The 19,210-nt window shown below is 41.6% G+C and overlaps 2 protein-coding genes across 2 annotated transcripts in view; both read right to left on the reverse strand.

The window, feature by feature from the left end:
- Positions 1–5,315: 5,315 nt before the first annotated feature.
- LOC127962091 (macrophage mannose receptor 1-like) lies at positions 5,316–9,156 on the reverse strand. Its single transcript, XM_052561540.1, has 4 exons — positions 7,967–9,156; positions 7,518–7,874; positions 5,869–6,216; positions 5,316–5,704 (listed from the first exon to the last, which is right to left on the reverse strand). Exons 1-4 carry the CDS (start codon positions 8,034–8,036, stop codon positions 5,340–5,342), a joined length of 1,140 nt encoding a protein of 379 aa, XP_052417500.1. The 5' UTR covers positions 8,037–9,156; the 3' UTR covers positions 5,316–5,339.
- A 151-nt stretch (positions 9,157–9,307) lies between these two features.
- Positions 9,308–19,210, reverse strand: part of LOC127962092 (protein NDRG2-like) — a 28,894-nt gene continuing 18,991 nt past the window's right edge. The window contains exons 5-16 of the mRNA XM_052561541.1: positions 17,624–17,744; positions 17,280–17,342; positions 17,106–17,166; positions 14,629–14,715; positions 14,481–14,537; positions 13,753–13,856; positions 13,493–13,531; positions 13,360–13,411; positions 13,219–13,266; positions 12,969–13,004; positions 12,832–12,883; positions 9,308–11,927 (exon numbers count right to left, since the gene is read on the reverse strand). Coding sequence (XP_052417501.1) covers positions 11,764–11,927; positions 12,832–12,883; positions 12,969–13,004; positions 13,219–13,266; positions 13,360–13,411; positions 13,493–13,531; positions 13,753–13,856; positions 14,481–14,537; positions 14,629–14,715; positions 17,106–17,166; positions 17,280–17,342; positions 17,624–17,744 — 884 coding nt within the window. The 3' untranslated portion in view covers positions 9,308–11,763. The remainder of the gene's footprint in view (positions 11,928–12,831; positions 12,884–12,968; positions 13,005–13,218; positions 13,267–13,359; positions 13,412–13,492; positions 13,532–13,752; positions 13,857–14,480; positions 14,538–14,628; positions 14,716–17,105; positions 17,167–17,279; positions 17,343–17,623; positions 17,745–19,210) is intronic.

Consider the following 19,210-nt stretch of genomic DNA (forward strand, 5'->3'; position numbering starts at 1 on the left):
ACCAATGATCAAAATGCACATTTTTCAAAACTCTAACCCTTTTCTCAATTGCTTGGATACAATACACATAAAACTTAGATCGTTTGTTCATTCAACAAAAATCACCTATTCAATATGACACAACTTAACATCAAAGTGCTACTATTTCAAAAGGAAATTCACACATTACATTTCAATGAGTGTCTATACATTTCCTTACAATGATCTAACTATCAATTGATACAACTGCTCAAAATGATAAGTAACTGTTGCATTACTCTTAATGCAGAGTTGTATGGAAACAGACAAACAATCTTCCATGTTTACTGTAAATCATGAACGTTTCAAGATAAAGAGATTCATTGTCACCAAATAGTGCGGAGCATGAACCAATTAGACTACAATATAATGGATGTAGCCTAATATTTTATCATAATGCTTCATCAGACACTGTGACTATGGCCCCAAATACTGTACCACCTTTTCAGACCATTTACAGTATTGACAGTACTGCACTTTATAGATGCAGGCCCTTGTAATTGCTTGTCCAATTCTGCCAACTCGTTACTGATGACTGAGTGCGCATTGTGGAATGAGTATATAGTGAAGAGTTGATTGGGATCCAATTGCAAGAGTATAGTGATACGTAACATGGAGCCAGCAGGTGATCCAGGTCACAATGGAGTTCAAGCAGTGGTGGGAGGAAGACAAGGAAGACGTGTTGGTCAAAGGAATGGCAGAGGACAGGCACCACTTCTGAGAGGTGGTCGTAGGCCTCGTTTGAGAGGTGTGGGGGAACGTGGTAGAGGACAAGGCCACGGACCAAGACAGCGGCAGCAACAGCCTGCAATGACATCACAGCAGACCAGTGTCAGGCCTGGATTCACCATGCCCGAAGGTTTTTTCCAAGATGTTTGGTTAATGAAAACATCCATTGTGATGTAGATTAGAACCTGTGGCCAAATCCACAACACAGAGTTGATGACAATGTAGAAGTACAGTAATCACTCCTGTTTTGTTTCTAACAATACAAGCAAGCAAGTTTAGGAACACTGCATTTGATGTTTTACAGTACTGTCTTTTCTTTTCTATTTCATAGCTACATAATTACAGTATTTTTGCTTTGATTCAAATAAACCTATGGTGTGATTGTACTGTAGTGTTTTGCATCAATATATCACAAACTTCGTTCAATGATTCCACTGTCTGTAGTATTCTCTTTACCACTGCAGTACTTTTACAGAGATATATTTACTGTACATGTAGTACCATAATGAAACCTGTATCACCTATTTTGTTCTACAATATTTAATGATTGTACGAACAATGAATCTTTGAAACTATCGGTTGCTTGTGTGTGGGTGATCTATAGTTATGTTTCAGTGGTATTTCACAGTAAATTTGTGTTTTGAACCAATGATTGTGCAAGTGCAATATTTCTTTAAAGATGTGAATGTGCAAGGCAATGTTTTGAACATTAGACAGCCTGTGTTACAAGTGATAACCATTTTGAGTTTTGTTTCTAGAGTTTTGAAAAATGACATCAAGGTTCTGAAAATAGTAGCAAAGTAATTGTAAAAAAAAACTGTAAGAGTGTGAAGGAAGTGAGACAATTGATTGGATTCATGAGTTATTACCGACAGTTCGTTCCAAAGTTCACTCAAATAGCAAAACCATTGCATGTGTTATTGAGCAAAAAAGACAAAAGGAAAGCCTCTGAATTGTTCAAGTGGAGTAGCGAATGCCAGACTACATTTGATAGATTTAAACAATTCCTGATGTCACCACCTGTCCTTGCTTACCCTGACTTTGGCCTTACATTTTTTTTTTCTCACAAATGATGGGAGTCACCATGACCTTGGTATTGAACCAAAAGCAAGGGGGGGCAGAGCGTGTCATCACGTTTGCTAGCCGAGGCCTGAGAGGGTCAGAGAGAAATTACAAATATATTAAGTGGGCTGCAACAGAAAAATTCAAAGAGTACAATTGCAAAGGATGTCTTTCCAAGAATCAGAGCTCCAATGACATGCAGCAATGTCACCACTTCTTTAGAGGTTCTGGCAATGGACTGTACTCAACTGGAGATGTGTTCAGGAGGATACGAAAATGTGCTGGTTTTGACTGACTTGTTCACACAATTTACAGTTGCTGTCCCAACCAAGATTCAAACAGCAAATACCACTGCAAAAGCCCTTATCAAGCATTGGTTCCTCTACTATTGTTGTCCAGATTGTCTGCTCTCAGGTCAGGCAGGATGTTTCGAATCACATATGGTCAAGGAACTCTGTAGAGTGTACAGTGTCAGGAAGAACCGTACAAGTCCCTACCATCCTCAAGGAAACTCTCAATGCGAGAGGTTCAACTTTACAATGCATGACAGGCTGAGAACATTGACATATGGGAAGAAGAAAGACTGGAAAACTAGCCAGAGCTAGTGTTGGCATACAAAAATCACGTTCACTCATCCACTGGCTATTCTTCTTTTTATTTGATGTTCAGGAGGGATGCTCACCTCCCATTAGCTGCCCTGGGTGGAAAGGATTTGGAAGAGAGTCATGCAGACAACTTGGATGATTGGGTGAAGAGTCACCACAGCCAACCAAAAATTGCCATTGAGGTGCAAATTCAGTAAATCAAAAGATGTCGAAGAGACAAAAGAGGGTGCATGACCACAAGTCTGCTGGAGTGCCTGTGAGGCCTGGTGACCGTGTGTTGTTATTCAATCACAAACATAGGGGCAGAAATAAGATTCAAGACAAGAAGGAACACACACCCTACATTGTAGTAAAGCAAAAACATTCAGACATACCTGTATTCACTGTCACACCTGAAAAGGGGTTCCATCCAGAGAAGTACATAGAGATCAGCTTCGTCACTGCACATTCCTTTGTCATCATCTACTACACCACTGAATAAAACTAATAAAGGAGATAATTAAATCTGATTAAGTGTTAAAGTATATCTCAAGAGTTTTACTGTTGAACTGTAGAAGGGGCATCTCACTTGAGGTACTGGGGTGGTGGGAATGTGAATTGGTATTGTTATGTTGCCTCACATATACACTTCAACCTGTCACTGAATTAATACAAGTATTTTCAAACTTAACTGTAGCCACACTATCTGGTCCCCTTAGTATATTATATGACACAAAGCACTGAGGTGGGGGACTAAGATCCTTTCCTCATTATGTCCTCCGAGGTAACATTAATTCCCCTACTAAGTGGGCCCTACATACAGGCCACAGAAACATTCGTTCCAGGAAGCTGACATGACAACTTATTCAAAGTATCAGAAAAATGTAAATTTGACACATATTTTACATATTATTTTTGCTTTATTATCATGTCAGAGGAAATATAAAAAATAGTCAATAGACAAGAATACTGGCTGTAGATAAGTTTATTTGAGCTGATGTTCGGTTTATCCTGTCTTGTGTTTATCATGGATTTGCGATAACCAGATCTACAAAGAGTTTCCTAAAACAAGCATATATCATGTCAGTAAATTATACAATCTAAGGAATATATATATATATATATATATATATATTGTGACGAGTCAGCTGCCTCCTCCCTGATTGTCACCGGCACCCCGTCCTAAATCGCCGCCCTTCACCAGGCTCCCGACTGGAGTGGGTGTGTGAGAGGAGGGGCGCTGGACGAGTCAGGGCTGGCGGCGTGTGATGGGGCACACCTGATGTGAATGGAGCCTCATCCCCGCCGCTGTTTAAAAGCCCAACGCGCCTCTCCTCGGGAGACCGGTCTCTTCCCCGTGCATGCACGCTGGTGTCCTCGTGGGTCCAGGAAGGGTGCGTTGAGGGACTCCCGCGCCACAAGAGACGTGAGCAGCCGGACCCGCGATCCGGAGGAGAACCGCACCCGTTTACACGGCCGACGGGCCAGGATGCCGGGCCGTCCATCCCCTACCAGCGCCGCGGCCGACGAGAGAGATGCGGCCGCTAGAGGAAGCCGCCGCCCCTCGCGCCCCGGACCAAGGAGGGGAGCGCGTGCGGCCGCCGGACTCCGCCCCTTACCTGGACCCTTCCTCCATGAACACTGCCCGACCCACACGAACCCTGCAGCACGACGAGGACACCAGATTCCCTGTTATTTTGGACACTTTCCCCCTTTGGCCACTTTTATTCCCTTTGTTTTATGATTTCTGTTAATAAAAGCCTCTCCGAGGCCTGACGCCACGCCCACTGTGTCTGTCTTGTGCCCCTCCCGTGACACTGGTGGAGAATGCGGGCAAGGCGGAGCCTAGACAGCGCAGTTGGGAAACGTCTGGTGACGTCACTCCCTCTCGCTTGCAAACGTTCGTGAGAACCCAGACTGGGACGGAGGAAAACTGGGGACAGCCTCCCAGCCACACAAGGGGTAAGTGACTTTTCCATTGTCATTTTACCCTGTGGTTGGTTGAGGCTGTCACTAAAACCCGGTTTCTCTGTCCCTGTTCTGGTGCGCTGCGAGAGGGAGGACCGCCCGGAGAGGAAGCCCCGCCCACTCCGACCGTTTGGAGCCTGGTTGAGGATGGTAGCACTCCCGTGTGGGTGGCGCCCTGGGGACGGGGATGTCGCTTGGGAGGGGGAATGTGACGAGTCAGCTGCCTCCTCCCTGATTGTCACCGGCACCCCGTCCTAAATCGCCGCCCTTCACCAGGCTCCCGACTGGAGTGGGTGTGTGAGAGGAGGGGCGCTGGACGAGTCAGGGCTGGCGGCGTGTGATGGGGCACACCTGATGTGAATGGAGCCTCATCCCCGCCGCTGTTTAAAAGCCCAACGCGCCTCTCCTCGGGAGACCGGTCTCTTCCCCGTGCATGCACGCTGGTGTCCTCGTGGGTCCAGGAAGGGTGCGTTGAGGGACTCCCGCGCCACAAGAGACGTGAGCAGCCGGACCCGCGATCCGGAGGAGAACCGCACCCGTTTACACGGCCGACGGGCCAGGATGCCGGGCCGTCCATCCCCTACCAGCGCCGCGGCCGACGAGAGAGATGCGGCCGCTAGAGGAAGCCGCCGCCCCTCGCGCCCCGGACCAAGGAGGGGAGCGCGTGCGGCCGCCGGACTCCGCCCCTTACCTGGACCCTTCCTCCATGAACACTGCCCGACCCACACGAACCCTGCAGCACGACGAGGACACCAGATTCCCTGTTATTTTGGACACTTTCCCCCTTTGGCCACTTTTATTCCCTTTGTTTTATGATTTCTGTTAATAAAAGCCTCTCCGAGGCCTGACGCCACGCCCACTGTGTCTGTCTTGTGCTCCTCCCGTGACAATATATATAATAGTGTTAAGAGCACACTATATTTTGATTATTAAAATACAGAAGTTTACTGCAAGTAAACAAAAACATTCATGTGTTCTTCACTCTTTTTTTATGCAGATGAAGTTGAGTTTGTGAGTCTCAGGAAGGCTGATCCAGCGGTGATCTCCTCCAGACTGAACTGCTCCTTTTCTCTTCTCAAGTTTGCAGTTTTCCGGTTTCGTTCCATTCCCTGGAGCCCAGTTCTGATAGCACACGATATCTCCACTCACCCAGAGCCACATGTTCATGATGCAGTAGTTGTGTAAACCCAACCACACCTCCGCAGTAGACGCACGTTTAACCACGTTCATCACACGACGCTGCATCTCTTCTGAATGAACCGAGACCAGATCCACATGATTCTGTCTGCAGTATCTCAGAGCTTCAGACCACGTCACATTCTCTCTGATCACAATCAGTTTATCTGGAAACCAAACCAAACACAAGCAGAAACTAGAGAGAGACTGATCAAAAACAACATGCAGAACAAACACTGGGGATGAATTTGTCATGTCAGACATGTAGAGTGAACTTTAAGAGATCTGGAGGTGATGATGGAGTGTGTGTGTTTAGTGAAGATCTACTCACCTTCATAACACACAAAAGAAAATGGTGTGCTGCAAGGGACGTCATGCCATTGTCCCTGAGCATTCAGTTCAACAGCTGTACAGTTTTCACCACCTCCATTATTATCAGGTTGACCAGACTTCCAGTCTCTGAATGAAGAGTCACTCTGATCTGACCACTGCCATGAGTCTCTGAACAGACCGATCCACACATATAATCCAGATGAGTTATTATCACTGATGATCTGCTGAACCTGTTGATTCTCGTTCTGGTTCCTCACACTGACCAGATCAATGTGATTCTGTCTGCAGTAACTCTGAGCATCTCTCCAATTCATTGTCTGATTGATAAAGATGAGTCCTGTGTTTGCTTTAAGAAAAACAGATGAGAAAATGTTAATGAATCAGTTTGTTAATTATTTGTATGTTGCTATATGGTTTGGATGTGAACAGGAGCAGCGGGGGAGACTTGTACTGTTTCTACAGAAGATAATATATTTAATATTCACAGTATATTCAAGATATACAATGGTCTGCAGTGTTGGGAGTAACGCAGCTCTGACAACCACTAAACACAAGACGGCGTCAGCAATAATGGCGTTCTCAAACTGGAAGTATCGGGAATTAAAGGCAAGAATGTTTCTGTAATATGCACGGTATGACCAGGAAAAAAGATTTTATCCACGTCTGCCTCAAGCAACTCAAATCTTATGAACCACCTCACATCTACACATGCTAACATGTTACTGTAATGAATATTTAATGCTTTGTACACACCAGATGCCACTTGCTCAAATAAATCTAGTTTTAAAAGTATTTCATGCGAGAATGTAGTTGTTTTGAACTCAAATATGCAGTTTATTTAAAAAGACAGCGTCTATTTAAGAATGTTTTGCTTTTTTTCGGAAGTTGTCTATTCGCGTCTTTGCATTGACTTAACATTAAAATCACTCGCGACAAACGCTCTATTTGCGTCTGGTGTGAACGCACCATAAGAGTTGGATAGTGTTTTGTTTATTGTGCAGTATAGGCCTTATATACAGTTACAGAGATTTGCACTAATGGCCAGGTTTCCCTTTGTTTCTTTTTACCCAAGTTTAAATTTGTTTGTCTTAATTTTGCAGTTGATTTTATTTTCAATATTTATTTTTTATATGTTTTATTTCTATGCATATCATATGGCAGGCTGCAATCTATTGAGTTCAAATAAATACACAATTTTCTAAAATACTTAGTGTTTTTATTCTTCAATCTGTTAATATAAACATCTTATATATTAAAGATGTTATAAAGTGAAAGTGACGTGACATTCAGCCAAGTATGGTGACCCATACTGCATTTAACCCATCCGAAATGCACACACACAGAGCAGTGAACACACACACACACACACTGTGAGCACACACCCGGAGCACTGGGCAGCCATTTATGCTGCGGTGCCCGGGGAGCAGTTGGGGGTTCGGTGCCTTGCTCAAGTCGTGGTATTGAAGGTGGAGAGAGAACTGTACATACACTCCCCCCACCCACAATTCCTGCCGGTCCGGGACTCAAACTCACAACCTTTCGATTGGGAGTCCAACTCTCTAACCATTAGGCCACGACTTCCTATATGACATAATAGCATTATGGAACATAAAAAATAGCGTGTGGTGTATCTATAAAAGGACTCACTGTTGTTGCAGAGGAAAGGTTGTGTTGTGCTACATGCCCAATCATGCCATTGTCCGTTTAACATCACAGCACAATAACTGCTGCCGTCTGGTTGTCCAGGAGCCCAGTTCAGATAGAGCACAGGATCACCTGAAGACCAGTGCCATTCTTCACGACTCGCCCTCTTCAGCCCAATCAAGACAAACTGAACACTTCCATCATTCACACTCTTCTTCAGCTCGTTCGTGTCGTTCATGTTGTCAGCGGTGGCCAGATCTGTGTATTTCTCTCTGCAGAATCTCTGAGCTTCAGTCCAGGTCTTCTTCTCATTTATAAAGTGATACTGATGCTGAACACATTCAGATACGGAGCAGAGAGCTGTGAAAGAGAGACGCTGCTTTAATGCTTTTCATAACAAGATCAAACCTAATGAAACTAGAAATCATGAATAAAACCACAAACACACTCACCAATGAGAAGAAGAATGAAATACAGAGTTTGGTCCATTTCTAAGGAAGAACGAATAAGAAAGTAAAACATGATGTAAAAATGTACGAATCGCCTTGCATTTATTCAGATAATATTTACGTTGCAAAGTGTAATTCTAGTTAAAGAATGAACTTATGAGTTATTCTTACTTTAGAGGTGGTGTGTTTCTGTCCTGAGTCTGATGGTTGGAACTATGTGATTATCTGAACTGCTCTCAACATTCATTCAACAGGCCACATCATTTGTTTATTACTCTAAAACGAAAGTTTCAAAAAATGTCTTCCTTGTTTATGCATGCCCACGTTTTTTTATGCATTAGTCATTTTTGCTGTCATTTGTTGAACCCGTTTTAACATTAGTTAAAATAGGAGGAAATATCGTGAACTTTTATTTAAATACAGAAACATAAAATCATTGAAAATGTGAAATTCTAAATTCTGAAATATGCAATTTAATGAGTTTAAATGGATAGTTCAACCAAAAAAGAGAATGATGTCATCTTCTGTGCCCTCTTGTGTCGCTCCAAGCTTGTATGACTTCGTTTATTCTGCAGAACACAAAGGCAACATTCTGAAGAATGTTTCAGGTTCACTTTACTTCCATAGTTTTTCTTGTCCATACTATGGAAGTCAGCGAAGGTTTGAGAGTGTATTGTTGTGCCATTAGCCAGTCAGAGGTGAAATGAAGTGAAATGATTCAAAGAGATAATTGATCTCGATAATAAAGAGTAAAAGATGCTTAACTGACGTTACAAAGATACGTACTGTAGTACGGTGCCTTCATTTGGGTATTTCCTGATTTGTGAATTTTTTTTTTTTACATGTTACTTCCTCTATATTTGTGTATTTATCCACATATCTCACTGTTGACCATCACTGATGCATTAATTATCTGGCCACAGAGTAGGAAACATCCTGTGCTGATATTCCCCTCATTTGCTTTTTGATGCCAGTCAGTCAGTATCAGTAAAACACTTTGTACAATATTCACACCACTAATGTTTGTATGATCACATTCCTTCAATAAAAATGATGCTAAATCCATTAATTACCTGTCCAAGCACCGAAGAGATGTGACGTTCATTGTGAAGCTGGGGTTAGCTGTTACATACTGTCACAAGTGACACGATTCTACCAATACACACCACACAAGGGACAAAAACATATATTTGGTTGATAAAATGATAACGAAGACAATGGTTTCTACTGCTGTTGTTCTAATGTTATCATATAATAGAAACAACTTGAACCATCAGTGTATGATTCAAACTCACTTCGACATGAGAAAAAAGTACATATGAAAATAAGACTCAAATAATGGTGTCATTTTGATCCCTTTAATTATGTTTTTCCAGTTGTTCAGTTTTACACAGAGAAATTAGCCACACAATTAATTCTGATTGCATTCTGTTACTCATGACATTTTATTATTATTGTTATTAATTACATTATTTCCTTTTGTAGTGCTAACGCTAAAAAAGTTACACAAGAACTAGCACACTGATGTCTAACCCATGAGGACACTGAGACGCAAATCTACTTCACAGAAAATTTAAAAGTGTTTCATTGAGGAGAGTTAAAAAAAGGAAAAAAAAAACAATGTACACACATTTACATTCACACCATCCCAACACACGCCACATCCTGGTCCATTCATTTCCCCATAAAAAAAAGAAAAACACCATGTTTCCCACTTACAAAACCCATTAAAACCAATGCCCTGTCATGAACAACTTCACAAAAAAATAAATAAAAAATTCCAATAATTGTGATTTGAGAATCTCTACGAACACTGGGCGAACTCTCCAATTAACACTGATTAGTCTATTCTGAATTACCTTGGTTTTCAGGGCAGTGTTTTGCTAAAAGTGATTGTTACAATGCATTTACAGTTGTGAGGTTTTGGTCTATGTCGTTATTGGCAAGTGTTAGCAATCGTGTAAAAAAAAAAACATGCAGTGATTGCGGTATTCTTTTGTGCGCTTCATATAGATTATTCTATATGTTTAACATTTAAACATTGCAGCTATGCTAACCTGCTAGTCTCAATGACTTGCCAATTGGAAGAGCTCTTGGAGCTAATGTGTTAATAACATGGCTAAACCCTGTTGGCAGTGAAGGGGCTGGTTAATCAGCAAAGTCAATTCAAACTCACGTATTCTCTTATTGTGATTTAAAGTTAAAGCACTTCTCTCACGCTCAGGCATGTCCACACGTACTGTTTTACTCTGTGTACAATCACTATGGTTCAGCATTAGATCACACCATGGCTTTATGTACACTTCAAACCAGAGCAAAAGCTCTCAAGTTACGTTAAATCAAGGAACGGCCCATTCAGAACGACAAACATCACCATGAGTCCACCTCAACGTTTCCAACCAAAACTTATTAGCGGACTAATAGGATACAGCAAAGTACTGTGGCCGTACCATGGTACAGTGATTGCATGGTAAGACTAAAGGTCTTCTACTACAGTCCTAGGTGGTTACCATATTTATACTGAAGCCTAACATGCTATTGTACTTCAAAGTGCTTCAAAAACTACCATGGCACATGTCCACAAATCTAAGATACACATCCAAAAACTCGCAATGCACTCTTATGCCAATTCGTCAGTATTTTATGTTTTGGTTAATTGGTGGCTAATTTATGTGATTTTATACGATCTGTCTACTTTAGAGGCAGTTAAGAGGTGGACTTGTATGCTTACTTCTATTTTGTAAATGTTATATGTATGCATGAGTCATATTGTACGGATTCATATGAAATCAACTGTATAACTTTCTTGATTTGTGCTTCTGATCTTACTATAAGTGATTCATCAATGTATGTTAGTCTTTGTAGTCTTTCATCAAACTTGCTCAAACAACTTTCCTTTTCGTCTTCCGTCCTCGATTTCTTTTATTCCCAACCACCATCATATAGATCCCTTTTCACCAATTTTAATCTTCGTTCAATGTTTATGTCCGGTTTCTATGAAAATACATCACATCGCAGGTAGAAATGTGCACCTCAATGTCAATGACTCCAAAACAACGATTCCTGTGACTTTCTGATTGTTCTTTCCTATTTAAGACCATACTCTCTAACCGAAATAAAAATGAACGTAAAACAAAAGAAGAAGAAGAAAAACCATAGACTGATGTGGTCAAGAAAATTCTACCATGCATTTCAGAACAAGCAATGACCCCAATGGCCCCAAAGACAACAACAACAACAAAAATATATATATAATTACAGTATTTTTCTTTTTCGCTTTTTTCGTTAAGGGTAAATGGAAGACATGAGGTGGCTGTCATCTACAGAGACGAGTATTTCGGCCTAAAACTATCTCCACCGTCTCCGACAATACTGCACCCCTCTCACAGCAGCAGGATTGTGTAACAGAAAAAAATAATACAGAATACAAAAAAAATCATGGAAAGACACACATTTGAGCTTATATACTCTTTTCTCTATTATTTTGTTTAGAAATTCAACATGTAATTAAGAGAAACATTTTTTTTTTTTTCAGTGACACTCGTCGTTATTAATATTAATCATCAACAATATTCATATTAGAAGTATAACTATTGGTTAACACTACATTTGGGTCTCACTAAAGGCCCCGCCCATGTCACAGAGTTAAAGGGCTCTATCTTCTGTCTAATGGGTCGGAGAAGGAAGGGAGAGAGTCGTCATCATCCGTCCGTCCGTCGTCACTCACGAAACTCACGTTCCTCCACCCAGAAGACCGAAGCTCTTCATCCATCCATCTCTCTCCCTCGCTCCGGCGCTCCTCAGCACGACACCTCCATGGTTTGGGATGGGCTCGGGGGGAGCTGTCCGCCCTGTTCGCTCTGGGACAGCGTGCGGGATCGGGAGCGCGAGCCCTCCATGGAGTAGGTGGAGGAGAGGGAGGTGGTGCGCGAGCGCGAGAGACGCGTCATGCAGGACGACGCCACTGAAAGAGAAGAAGAGACGTCAGAGAACAAACAGAAGAAGAAGCCGAAGAACAAGCAATAAACAAACAAATAAATAGGCCTAAATTCAAAAAAAAATTTAAATGTGAGACGCAAACTGAGAATTCCATCAAAAAGCCAAAATTCCAAAATGTAAATTCCAAATCTTTTTGTTTTTTAAAACGTAACAGTTTAAATACAAATATGACACTTCTGTCAGCATTTTTTTATTTTTTTTTACAAAATGTTACCACTTGCTCTGGTTAAAAATACACCAAACATTTGGACTTTTCAGGCGTGCCAGATGTGGGCCGGATCTGGGCCAGCACTATGTTGCTGTTCTGGGAATGGGTTAAAGATTTTGTTCACTGATAATGAGAAGCTAAACATTAAACTGTGTTATTACTACACTTCAAAAGTTTGGGGTCGGCAAGATGTTTGTTAAAGAAGACTCTTCTGCTCACCAAGACATTTATTTGATCAGAAATATAGTGAAATATGATCATTTCAAAACCCTGCTTGTTGTTTGAATATACTGTAAAAGTGATGCTGAGCTGTATTTTCATCATCATTCCTCCAGTCTTCAGTGTCACACGATCTTCAGAAATCATTCTGATATGTAGTTATCAGTGCAGAAATGAGTTTGTTACTTTTGTATAAACCATCAGACGTTATTTTTCAGGATTCTTTGATGAAACTTCGAAACAACAGCATTGATTTGAGACAGAAATCTTTCGTAACATAATATCTTCACTTTTGATAAATTCAATGCATCCTTATTCTGAATAAACATACTAACTTCTTTCAAAATAAATCTTACTGACCCCAAACTAAAAGATAGTGTAAGCAAGCAGTGGTTGGTTTACATTAAAACCTAAATTTTGTGATATTTCTCAGGTCACTTACTGTATCCCATGCCTTGAATGAAGTATTTAAAGGCTTCTGTCAGTTTGCTGGGCTGTGGAGACACACATTTGATTTGGACTCCAAACAGATTTCATCTGAATTAATGAACTGTGATGAGAAATAAAGGTGTGACTCACCTGAGTCAGCTGTGGCATCCCGCCAGCATCAGCCATCTGAATTAAACAATAGAGAAATCATTTATAAATACATTCGCTTTTCTGGGACAAACTGCTCTTATTTTCTAACAATAGAATCATTTTAAGATTATTAAATTAACGTTATTCAAATTACATGAGCTATTAATAATATGTTATACTTGTGTTTAGTCTTTCTTTAATGAAATCTAATAAAAGTACATGTCAGTCATGAAACAGGTGAAGTTTGAACCTTGAGAAATGAGGTGGTAGTTGGATCTAGTTTGCTGTTGCACTCCACCTGTTGGACAGAAACAGACGGGCAGTGAGATGAATCCAGGATCTCTGTGGAGAAGCCTGGTCCTCTTTAAGACTGACTGACATAAAGACTTACCGCAGTTTCTTCATATGGAGCCTGATCCCCGACCACCAGCATCACAGGACATCTGAAAGACACAGACACGTGAGGAGACGCCAAAACAGAGGCGTCTGAAAGAGACAACGGCTTTATTTGTCATCATTCCTACTTGAACGTGTTATTCCTCTCGATGTTCAGATCTCTGCGACTGTAAGACAGAAGGAAAAACATTAAAGATTGATTATAAAGTGTGCTTCTTTCATTGTGTGTGAATATGCTTTCTGACATAATGCATCACATCTTAACTGCGTTGAGTTGATAGTTATGGATGAATCACTATTTAATGCAAATGAAACAGTCAGAAGCATGCAGTGATGTGTGTGTTAAACTGCTAAATCACTGTTTCCCTGGTGCATGTGTGTGATTTACCCCAGGTAGCTCTTCCAGAAGAGTTCGATGTTGATGAGGTTGGGCGCTTTAGAGATTCTCTCTCTGTGAGTCTGAAGGAGCTCTGTGTTTGCCGACAGCTCTTCCTGCAAGCATACACACACACACACACAACGAATCAGTATTTAACCTTTTACACACCATCTTCTTTATAATGGATGACATTATTACAGCGTTCTCTGGGATACTTGATCCTGATTGGTCTTACTTCTTAAGTTGATTAATCACAGTACGTTAAGACAATTGTTTTGTTTACAAGTTTTCTAAAAGGTTATGTTTACATATGCAAATCAGTCTAATTATATATGCACTACTTTGCATACACACTAAATTTAGTCTGGTTCAATTGACTTATTTCCTGTTGTGGACAATGACATAAAAACATAAAAGAAAAGATTATTTTTTATCAATATCTGTCTATCAACTAGTCTGAAAGAATATATGTTATGGAAGTAGCCCAAAATGTCAAAACTGAGCATGAGAAAACAATGCATGAGATAATGTTTTTTGGCCTGTGGTGTCTTGTCTTATTTAGCCGCATTAAAAGCATGATAAGATACAGTCTGTCATTGATTATCAGAAACTCAATCTACATCAGGTTGATCAGAAGCCCTCTGATACATATTTATGTCTAACAGAGACAAACACACACTCGGTCTAATCTAATGTCTGTGTTGTAGAATCACACACACACACACACACACACACACCTGGCTGAAGAGGTGAGTCAGGATTTGGTCTGGGAGGGAAGACGTCAGATTGGAGAGCTGCAGAAGAAACACAAGCTGTTGAAGTCATTTTGGGGAACATATCGCCTGTGATTATTCATCAGACTGACTTCATGTTCATCTGACAGACCTTGTGTGCGGCCCAGTCCATCCAGCCTCGTGCGTTTGTGTCCACGTTGATCAGAACGAGTCCTTCCACGGCGTCAGGGTTACTCAGCTGTGAGCGAGAGACGAGAGAGAGGATTCACAGTCAAACACTGCAAACTATGCTGCCACGGTCTAAGGACGCAATGCAGCTTTCCTTTGTAAAAAAGGACAACATGTAAAATTCTGTGAACTCTCCATAGATGCCGGCTGATTGAGTTGATTGAGCACTTAACCAACTAATACTAGAACTTCCCTTTTATTTTCTTGTCTTTCATATTATTATATATATATATATATATATATATATATATATATATATATATATATACATATATATATATATATATATATATATATATATATATATATAAACACCCTGTCTCTGTGTTCTATACTAGACTAACTGAGACTTGTCATGGCATTTGTTTACTGTTGTTGTTCTCTTGTTGACCTGACTGCTTCTATGTTCTCATTTATATGTCACTTTGGATAAAAGCATCTGTTAAATGTAAATGTTATTTTGAGATTTTCTCATTTTTACTGTAATTAAACAGTCTGCAAAGCGTAATGATGTTTAATTCCTCGGTATGTGATTTTATATGTATTTTTTTGGCCAGCAGATGGCTTCATTCGTTCTTTGAACATCTGCTTGTGTTATACAGTGGGGCAAAAAAGTATTTAGTCCGCCAACAATTGTGCAAGTTGTCCCACTTAAAAAGATGAGAGAGGCCTGTAATGTTCATCATAGGTTCACTTCAACTATGAGAGAAAAAAATATCCAGAAAATCACATTGTAGGATTTTTAATGAATTTATTTGCAAATTATGGTGGAAAATAAGTATTTGGTCACCTATAAACAAGCAAGATTTCTGGCTCTCACAGATCTGTAACAAGTTCTTTAAGAGGCTCCTCTGTCCTCCACTTGTTATCAGTTTAAAAGACACCTGTCCACAACCTCAAACAGTCTCACGCCAAACTATGGCCCAGACCAAAGAGCTGTCAAAGGACACCAGAAACACCTGCACCAGGCTGGGAAGACTGAATCTGCAGTAGGTAATCAGCTTGGTGTGAAGAAATCAACTGTGGGAGCAATTATTAGGAAATGGAAGACATACAAGACCAATGATTATCTCCCTCGATCTGGGGCTCCACACAAGATCTCACCCCGTGGGGTCAAAATAACCACAAGAACCACACAGGGGGAGATAGTGAATGACCCGCTGAGAGCTGGGACCAAAGGGACAAAGGCTACCATCAATAACACACTCAAATCCTGCAGTGCCAGACGCGTCCCCCTGCTTAAGCCACTACATGTCTGATGTTTGCTAGAGAGCATTTGGATGATCCAGAAGAGGATTCGGATAATCAAAAATAGAACTTTTTGGTAAAAACTCAACTTGGAGGAGAAGGAATGCTGAGTTGCATCCAAAGAACACCGTACCTACTGTGAAGCATGAGGGTGGAAACAGCATGGTTTGGGGCTCTTTCTGCAAAGGGACCTGGACGACTGTTCCGTGTAAAGGAAAGAATGAATGGGGCCATGTATCGTGAGATTTTGAGTGGAACCCTCCTTCCATCAGCAAGGGCCATGAAGGTGAAACATGGCTGGGTCTTTCAGCATGACAATGATCCCAAACACACCGCCTGGGTAACGAAGAAGTGGCTTTGTAAGAAGCATTTCAAGGTCCTGGAGTGGCCTAGCCAGTCTCCAGATCTCAACCCCAGAGAAAATCTTTGGAGGGAGTTGAAAGTCTGTGTTTCCCAAAAACATCACTGCTCTAGAGGAGATCTTCATGGAGGAACTGGCCAAAATAACAGCAACAGTGTGTGAAAACCTTGTGAAGACTTACAGAAAATGTTTGACCTCTGTCATCGCCAACAAAGGCTATATATCAAAGTATTTGTTACAGAGTACTTGGTACATGTCTTTGAGAGTCAGAAATCTTGCTTGTTTGTAGGTGACCAAATACTTATTTTCCACCATAATTTGCAAATAAATTCATTAAAAATCCTACAATGTGATTTTCTTGATTTTTTTCCTCATTTTGTCTCTCATGGTTGAAGTGAACCTATGATGAACATTACAGGCCTCTCTCATCTTTTTAAGTGGGAGAACTTGCACAATTGGCGGCTGACTAAATACTTTTTTACCCCACTGTATATGCTATATTTTAATGTAATAATGTTGTAGTTAAAAACAACAAAATTCACAAATTAACCAAAGCATAGAAAGAAAAGGGCCACATCATCCACAAAGTACACAGGGAGTAGTGAAATTATTTGATGACAAAGCAATAAAACTGGGAAAATGACAACAAACTATATGAAGAGCAACAAAATAGTTCTCATTTAAGAAGTCTGTGCACATAAATAAAAATTATGGATATAGTTGTTTATTATTATTTCCTGCACATTAAAAGGGGAAAAGTGAAACATGTGACGGTCAGATGTGTAACTCACAGTGAACTTGGACAGTATATAAGCACCGGCTCCGACTCCAACACCGATAACTGTGCGGAAACTAAACCAGAGGAAAATAATCAAGGGTGATGTATTCAGTCATGTGAAGAGCAGAGCTGATGTTGAGTATCTGTGTGGTCTCCAGGAGTCACTAATGGAGAACTTTAGACTCACTTAAAGTACTGCAGGACAGTGGGGAGCATCTCAGAGACCTGGTCCATAGATGCATACTGGTATCTGTCAGGGAAAAAGAAAAAATATGATCATTTCTGGGCTTTTAACACATCTAACACATGTGAAAGCATAAAAATAGTCTCTGAGACACAGTCTGCATTAAACGCAGAAGATGTAAAACCACTAACACCTTCTGAAGACACTTTGGCAGGTGTCAAACGCCATTTAATGCATTTAATTTTTTAAGTTTTTTTGTTTTATAACACCCACACAAAGTCTCAGCCATCACATACACTCACTCGCGCACGTACACATGCATATATATATATATATACAGCACGTACCCGGCAGGATAAATGGCCGCGCCGTCCTCTTGTCCTGGAGCGTCCACGTGGACCACAGTGAAGTTCTTCACGATCTCCTGCATCTCCTCAAACTTAAACAGGGTGGAGAAGCAGCTCTTACCTGAGAGAAACAACGAACCATAACATCATTTCATTTAGTGACTTTTTTCAAACACGTGTTTGTGTTTGTGAATATCAAATGTCTGCTCAAGAAAGAATCGATTCTGAACTGCCTTGAGTGAGTCATCAGTGATTCCAGTCTCTGGTTCATAGCTACGTACCACTGTGGCATCTATGGTCTGCACACATCTACTCTGCCCTGCCTTCAGACACTGTAGTTGTAGACTGGAAGAGTTTGGATTGTGTTGTTCATATCCAGAAGACACTGTTTTCAGTGCTCCAGTTCCTCTTTGAAGCACTTTTAAAAGATGAGGACTTGCACTGGAATTGACATTGTAAAACTGACACAGTAACAATTATCAACACATTGCAAGTGGTTGACCAATTACAACAGACTAGTGCAGTCCATCTGACCAATCAGAGCAGAGCAGGTTCTTGGAACAGAGCGGTTTAGAGAGAATGAATCTTCGTTTTCAAACTCAATGCATTTTATGAGAAAATGGGATTTCACATACGTTCCCCAGCCACCATCCACCATAAAGGAGCGGATGGGGAGACTTTCCAACCTAACTACTCTCCGTCAAAAGGGGAGTGAAGTGGGGTGCTTGGCACAAACGTTCTGGACAATGGCAGTGGGGATGAGATATAATGATAAAGCCCTGAAGGACCTATTCAATGACTGCCTGGATGACCCTTTGCCTGGGTGGGGGATGAAGGGGTTTGAGATACTGGACTTTTGGGTTTTCACCAGTTACTTACAGCATCGATCTCGGTGCGATGACTCAGCCACACCTGTTTCTCTCGGTGAGATGGCCGACTCTAGAATGGGGTCTACAGAGAGTAGGACCGCCAGCCCAGCACCACTGCACAATATGGCCGCCAGCCCAGCGTCACAGCACAAGGTTGCCGCCGGCCCAGCGCCACTGCCCAGGATGGTCACCGGTCCAGAGTCATGGCACAAGATGGCCGCTTGTCCAGCACCTCTACACAGGATGACAGCCACAGTTGACCCTCCAGAGTTGAGTGAGGTTCCCGTTAACCCTCCAGAGTCGAGTCAGGTTCCTGTTGACCCTCCAGAGTCGAGTCAGGTTCCCGTTGAACCTCCAGAGTCAGGTCAGGTCACCGTTGACACTCCAGAGTCAGGTCAAGTCACCGTTGACACTCCAGAGTCAGGTCAGGACACCGTTGACACTCCAGAGTCAGGTCAGGTCACCGTTAACACTCCAGAGTCAGGTCAGGTCACCGTTGACACTCCAGAGTCAAGTCAGGTCACCGTTGACACTCCAGAGTCAGGTCAGGTCACCGTTGACACTCCAGAGTCAGGTCAAGTCACCGTTGACACTCCAGAGTCAGGTCAGGTCACCGTTGACACTCCAGAGTCAGGTCAGGTCACCGTTAACACTCCAGAGTCAGGTCAGGACACCGTTGACACTCCAGAGTCAGGTCAGGTCACCGTTAACACTCCAG

The sequence above is a fragment of the Carassius gibelio genome, chromosome B7, assembly GCF_023724105.1.
Source record: "Carassius gibelio isolate Cgi1373 ecotype wild population from Czech Republic chromosome B7, carGib1.2-hapl.c, whole genome shotgun sequence".
In the NCBI taxonomy this organism is placed as follows: domain Eukaryota; kingdom Metazoa; phylum Chordata; class Actinopteri; order Cypriniformes; family Cyprinidae; genus Carassius; species Carassius gibelio.

What these genes read in the sequence shown, in the direction of transcription:
- LOC127962091 (XM_052561540.1), bottom strand. Translation starts at nt 8,036, where the DNA reads ATGTTTTACTTTCTTATTCGTTCTTCCTTAGAAATGGACCAAACTCTG. An exon ending in TTTCATTCTTCTTCTCATTG is followed by an intron (nt 7,875 to 7,966) that starts GTGAGTGTGTTT and finishes TCTCTTTCACAG; the next exon opens with CTCTCTGCTCCGTATCTGAA. An exon ending in TTCTTTTGTGTGTTATGAAG is followed by an intron (nt 5,705 to 5,868) that starts GTGAGTAGATCT and finishes TTTGGTTTCCAG; the next exon opens with ATAAACTGATTGTGATCAGA.